Genomic DNA, 6986 nt, shown 5'->3' on the forward strand with positions numbered 1-6986 from the left:
ACAATGTCCTATCACACCAAATATATCATGGTAATATCAAACTAAGCTCTAAGAAATTATTATTAATGCATAAAATCAAACTGATGATATATGTCTCAAAATCTCTAAAATTAGCGCAATAAGGAATCTGGATTTTTTCAAGATTAAGCTTCTAATTTATGATCAACAAAAGAATTTGAATGATTCAGAATATGCTACGGTGAAATAAAAAAAATCAGATTTATAATTTTAATAATAAATCTCTAAACCAATGAATAACTCGAGATTTAATTTTCAGATTATACTACTCAAAATCCCTAAAGCATATGAACTAATAAATCTGAAAATTTCATATTAAAATCTTCAAATCAAAGATTCACAGAAGATTTAAGTTTCTTAAATATACCGTAAATAGCTCCAAATATTTTTGATTCAAGGGATTTGATCTCACATTAAGAATCAGATTTTTCTCGAAGAAAAATTAGAATCAGCGTTTCAGAATGACGAAGACTTGATTTTCTTTTCCATTCACTTCTTTTTGAAGCCACATGAAAATAAAATGCATATAATGCAATGGAGGTTAGAGAAACATTATGTGATATAATATAGTGTGTATCTAAAAATCTAACTACTTATGTCTTCAAGCTCCATTTTCAATTTGAGACTTCTTATAAACACTTTGTCATCATCAAAATATGTAGTCCATATCGCTTAGAAGGTTTTCAGTTTTGATTTTCTTTCACTTCTTTTAGAGTATTGTAAATACCATATTTTCTCTCAAGTTATTTTGTTATTTGCTTATTTTGGGCCTTATACCAATAATTTAGACTCAATCCATTACCAAAGTTCAAACCCAACTCTTACAAGAATTAAATCATATAACCTAAGTTTTATAGTTCAATCTCATAATTGATTTTATTATCAGTAGAGAAAAATGCATACTTATGAAAATGTCTTGATATTTGTAATGTTAAACTATTTTAAAATAGGGAAAAACTATTATCATGTTATATAAGGTATGTTTTCCTTCCTATACACCATTCGATAACCGTGCAACATTTTTCTTTTGTTTTCTTTTTATTTTTTAGGTTGTGGGCCCCACTACTATGTGTCTATGACATAAGATTTTTTTCTCTCATGCAACATGAGAGTAAATATGCCCTTTAAAATATTATGATGTTAACATTATTAAATTAAAACCATAAAGAATTTTTCTGTACTAAGTTATCGTTGGAAACATTATATTTTTATGAAAACTTTTTTAATTGTTATCTTTACTAGGATAAATATCTCACTAAGTGTGGGTTTTCAGATGTGGATGATAGCCTAAAGTAGATGTTATGGTGTCTAAGGTAAAAATGTTATCCAACATAGTCAGTGTGTTTATATTCAGTTGTGATTTTTTTTTTTTGGATAAACTACATGTATCTTTCATGAGAGGCAATTCTGTTTGGAGCGGATTCAGGATTAAGGCTTTAAACCTATTCTAAAATTGATATTGAAGAGAATCGAACACATACTCTCACTCTGCTCAGTTGTGAAATTTCGTATTATTCTATAATTATATTTTGATTGTGGTATTTGCATTTTGCAAGGATGAGTTAATCTCCTATGTCGGTTTGATGATTTATATTTTGACATTTCAGAATGAAGTCATTTTCTATAAACTTAGATTTTAAGTTTTCGTTATAATGTATGTGTATAATTAGAGTTTAATGTATGTATATAATGTTTCTCGATTAATAATCTAAGGTTGTTAGATTAAGTACGTTAATTTTATCAATTTTAGTAAGTAATGCTCTTCAGTAGTACTACTGGGATACTATGAAGATATTTTTTTCTAGAGACAATACAATGATTTTTATAGTGTTATAGAGAGGGGTGAAATGGTTAAACGACTGATGTAGCAATTACTCAATTCGTCGGTGGCATAAGTCACACGTGACCGAGCAACAACTAACTACTTAATTCAATGAAGGAAAAAATATTATTGCTAAATTTCTCACGTTTTGATTGATATTAGAACACAAATTTATTACATATTTTAGTGGAGCTGAAAATATGCTGCCTAGCTTGCCTGTGATCAAAGGTTGGTGGCATAAGTCACACGTGACCGACCTATGTTGGTAACATGTAGCTATCAAGTGCATCCAAAGAGTCATTAAATGGGATCAAATTCGCCAATTCAAAATTTATTACACTACCAACTTTTACTCATTCATATGAATATAATGTACACTTAACATTGCACTATTCCTACTTCTTCTTCTTTTAATCACAAGTATTTTTTATAGGAGACAATTTTGTTAGAATTGAAAACATCAACATCATGGTGAATTGATGGGCTAGTTCTCCTAAATGAATTTTTTTATATTTGCAAGAACTTGAACACAAGATTTTACTGTTGGATATGACTCATACTTCACATTCATATAAGCACCCTTGTTGGTGGGGTCAACAGGAAGTCAATTGGGATCGCGCTCACCCTTGTTGGTCGTACTGTTATGGGCCTATGGCATTTTATTTTCTTTTTCTTAATAATTTGGACTTGAGTTCATGAATAGCTGCTGTTAGGATTTCTAAATCAATTTCTCTTCCCTTTCTAATTTTTCTTATTTCAATTATGTGTGTCGATTTCCACCATTTACTTAAGCGAAATTAAGCACATATACTATTTGAATGAAGAGAAATGTTTTTCTCAAGTTACATAAAATTTTTTATCTCATGTCGTAGACACATCGCAATCCGAGCCAGCATTTTTTTTTTTCTTTTAACCATAGGACCCACCCAATTATGTCTCTACATGAGATAATACTATCTCATGTAGCATGAGAAATACACCTCTTTCTCAATATCATTTAAATCGGTATTTAGAAAATAAATAAATAAAAAGCAAGTTTTCGCTTGCATTGTGGTACTTTAAAAATATCTTAAATCCCAACTAATATGTACTTACCTCTGTGCAGCATAGAGCAGTTTTATATAAATTTCATAAATGAAAAGCTGCAACAATTTCAACCACGCATGAGGTTATTTTTCATAAATAATAGCCAGCACTCTTGTTTTTGGAAGCAGCACATGGTCTTTATAAAGCATACATTTATGGTCCACAGTATGCTGCCAAGTTGATCTGTTTTGATTAGTAGCTGGCACAAAATACATTGACATTCGAAATTCCAAATGAATATCCAAAATAATATCCTTTCAATAGTTATTAACCCTCATCATCTTCGCTAACGTACCACAATATAATTTAATTTATTTGCACAATAATTCAAGTCTCATTCTAACCCAAGCATAATAATTAACAAACCAAATGACTAAGTAAAAAACAAAAATTAAAGTCACAGAATGTAAACAGCTATTTATTCTAAAACGGAATTTTATTTGTTTTTTTTATTACCAAAGAGTACTTCTTTTCAGTATCCCAATAAGTTATCACTCACCATTTGAGAGACTGATTCTTGAAAGTGCAAAATAGGAGGAACCATCATGAGACCAAGCTTCTTCTGCTATGTGCTTAAGCTCCTTAACCCTTTTCCTCACAGCACATCCTTCTTTGTCATCCTTATCCATTATCTTCCTTATTGCTTTCACTATATCCTCCTTCCTAACCATGTTGGTATTAGACAGTTGAACCTCTATTCTAACTGCAATACCAACTTCCTCTGCTAACATTGCAGCATTCATCTTTTGCTCTGCATAGAGTGGCCATGCAACCATTGGTACCCCACATGAAACACTCTCTATCACTGAGTTCCATCCACAATGAGACACAAACCCACCAATAGATGAATGCTTCAAAATATCCAACTGGGGTGCCCAATCTATGATCACAAACACATTGTTTTGTATTCTGTAGAACTCTTCTGGAAAAGAACTTGACTCTTCAAGTTTAGACACACTAGGAGTTTCAATAGACTCACCTGCTGTGAGGTAGTGTTCATTGCCAGGTTTTATTGCAGATGATGAACGCAAAGACCAAACAAATTTTTTCCCACTTAGCTCCAATCCTAAAGCCATCTCTTTGATTTGCTCTTGTGACATTGTGTATGCACTACCAAATGAGACATATATCACTGACTCTTCTTCTTGCTTGTCTAGCCAATCAAGAACATCACTTCTCTTTTCCTCATCATTGTTTTGGTTTGTTTCCCTTATCAATGGCCCAATTGGATACACTGGCACCTTCGTGATTTGTCCACTGCTGAGTGCTGCCAGTGTTTTAGGTTCTAGCTCGTTAAATGTGTTAACAAGGATCCCATCAGCCTGTGTTACCTATAATTAAGCAAAAATAAATTATAAATTGAATAGGATCACATGAAAAAATTAGAACCTTAATTTTTAGGTTGAAGACCATGATTCTTGATGCTCCAAGGAAAAGACATGATGGTTGATATTCTAAGGAATTGCCACTTGATCCAATAATCCTATAAATTTGAAATACTATATCTATATAGTTAATTAAAATCATTCACAATTCTTAATGGAATTAGAAGTAACGAATGTTGTGAATACAAAATTCTTGGAATCAAGTGCTTAAATGTTGTAACTCACGTCGATCATTGACTTTGCTCGTTTTTTTATAAAAATAAGAAAAACTAAATTCATTCTAAGAAAACTATATTATAAATGGGAAAAACGTTACCCCTTCACACGTGCCAAGATATTCGTGATACAGCGGATGTGTCCTGTCCAGCAACATTTCGAACAAATCACTAGGATGTATGGATTTGCAACCTGGGATTGAGATAGGTTCGTTATATTGTCCTTGCACCTCTTTGTCTAATGTAGGAGTATAAAGACCAAGTGCAAGGAGCCATGCATTTGTTGGTGCAAAAGCATACATGGGCACTTTGAGATTCTTGGCCAGAGGTATAACTTGGCTTAGGAAAAAGTCAGTGATGAGGATGGTTGGGTTGAGTTTCATGTTGGAGATTGTTGAGAGAAAGAGTGGTGGGATTTCATGCATTATGAGTCCTATTCTTGTTTCTATGGTGGCATCTGAGCCAAGTGACTTGGTGATGTCAAGTGGGGGAAGTTGGATTATTTCAAAGAGGTTTTCCTTTATGGCAGATTGGAGAACATGGGTCTCTGCTTTGGATGGAACAGTGCTTTTGATTGAAGCAAGAAATAATGTTACTTTGGGAATGATGTGGTGAGTGACTAGGCTTTTTGCTAGCTCTAGAATGGGGATTATATGACCCATTCCTGGTGAACTTAGAAGTGCAGCATGATGAGAGTTTGAAATGGCCATGGATTTGGGAAATGAAAATGATTGAATTGTAAAATGGGTACGACTACGGTGGAGGTGATTTATATGATGCTGCTATATGCTCTTTTTATGGTTTGAATATTCATTGAGATGGATGCAAATAAAATATTATCCATCTTGGTTTGAATATATTTATTTTCTCTATCAAATTGTCAGAAAAGATTCTTACTTTATTGCATATTTGTATTTAAAAATGCCTCGTTTTTTCATAAATACAAATATTCAAACCAAGATGGATAATATTTTATTTGCATCCATCTCAATGAATATTCAAACGAGGCATCACCAAGATGAATATTTGATGTGCATCTAGCATATGATGTTTTCTAACTTGAAAGAAGCAAGGATTTAATCATAAATGTGTGAAAATAGTCATTAAATGCAAGAAATATTGATTATTCCTTCTCAATCATGCTCACACTCAAGTTATATGTTAAATAGCAGGAAACGCCGCAAAAAGGAGCAAAAACGGAGAAACCAAATTTCCCGCTGGCGCACGACGCTCGAAGGTTAGCGCACGGCGCGCCAAACTGGCGCACAGGGCGTTGTACCTGGAGCACGAGGCGCCTAATCAACGATTTGCTTCTGTTTCGGCCGCGCACGGAGCGCGGAATGTGGCGCACGGAGCGCGGAATGTGGCGCACGGGGCGCGGTATCTGGCGCACGGGGCGCGGTATCTGGCGCACTAGGCGCCTAATTGACGATTTGCTTCTGTTTCGGACGCGCACGGAGCGCGAGATGTGGCGCACGGCGCGCCAACCTGGCGCGCGGAGCGCGAGAGTTGGCGCTCGGGGCGCCATTTACGGATTCAACTTCTGTTTCTCCCAAGTTTGGGGCGCCAGGCTTGGCGCCCCGTGCGTGGGCGATATAATTTTTATTGCGAATCAGCCAAAGTAAGGCCCAATTGGAGTGCAAGTGAACATAGGTTTTCCCAAAACCTAATAAAAGGATCAGAAACAGAGGAAGAAGAAACTTTTTTTTTTTAGAATCAAGAGGAGAAAAACAACAAAGAGAGCGGAGATTCCTTGGAGCTTCTCGGAGATTCAAGGATTCGATCGATCAAGACGGAAGATGTTCATCTTCCCTTTCTCTTCTAGGTTTTAAATGCTACTTTATTTTATTGTTATTTTGTCAGACATGAACATGTCTGGCTAGTTTTATCATTGTGGTAAGGGTCACAACCCTTGATGTGAACCCCTTGTACCTTGGTTGAAATTTATGTTTATCTATTTTAATTGAGTTTATCTTTTCTTGTTCTTCATTTTATAATTCTATTGGAATTGATCAATCTAGTAGGATTACGAGGGTTAGGGTTTTCGATAGGGATGTTGGAATTCTAATTCCTGACAAAGAATAAGATAATTGTTCATGTACGCACTAGGAATAGGCTATATGAACAGCGAACGTTAAAGGTTAATTGATTCTAAGGGTTAACTCGAAAAGGGATTTCTAAGGGATTAGGATTCTAATAGAGTTAACAAGGTTAAAGTCACTAAGGGATTAGGGCTTAACTACCCATATAAAAGATGATGAATTGTTCGATCAATTGAATAGGTAAATGTAAACGTAATTCAAGTTGCAAGGTGGGGATCGGAAATGTGTTTGTTTCTCTTTACCGCAATATTTTCTCAAATATTTTCTCCATCCTTAATCTTTTGTTCTTGCATTCTGAAAGCACTTTTGGAATCATTTACATTTTTACTTTAATTGTTTTAGTTTGTTTAATGAACTA

General features: G+C 34.4%; 1 protein-coding gene across 1 annotated transcript; it reads right to left on the reverse strand.

The window, feature by feature from the left end:
- Positions 1–3417: 3417 nt before the first annotated feature.
- On the reverse strand, positions 3418–5236 carry LOC133290924 (anthocyanidin 3-O-glucosyltransferase 5-like). Its single transcript, XM_061489081.1, has 2 exons — positions 4628–5236; positions 3418–4257 (listed from the first exon to the last, which is right to left on the reverse strand). The coding sequence occupies exons 1-2, from the start codon at positions 5234–5236 to the stop codon at positions 3418–3420; spliced, it is 1449 nt and encodes a 482-aa protein (XP_061345065.1).
- Positions 5237–6986: the final 1750 nt, after the last annotated feature.

The sequence above is a fragment of the Gastrolobium bilobum genome, unplaced genomic scaffold (genome assembly GCF_033153095.1).
Source record: "Gastrolobium bilobum isolate Gb01-03AN ecotype WA unplaced genomic scaffold, APGP_CSIRO_Gbil_v1 utg37943, whole genome shotgun sequence".
NCBI lineage: Eukaryota > Viridiplantae > Streptophyta > Magnoliopsida > Fabales > Fabaceae > Gastrolobium > Gastrolobium bilobum.

Bases quoted from the DNA above. Each gene is read 5' to 3' on its own strand.
- LOC133290924 (XM_061489081.1), bottom strand. From the start codon at position 5,236: ATGGCCATTTCAAACTCTCATCATGCTGCACTTCTAAGTTCACCAGGA. The intron at 4,258-4,627 runs GTAACGTTTTTC...GCTTAATTATAG, and splicing joins ATCTTGGCACGTGTGAAGGG to GTAACACAGGCTGATGGGAT.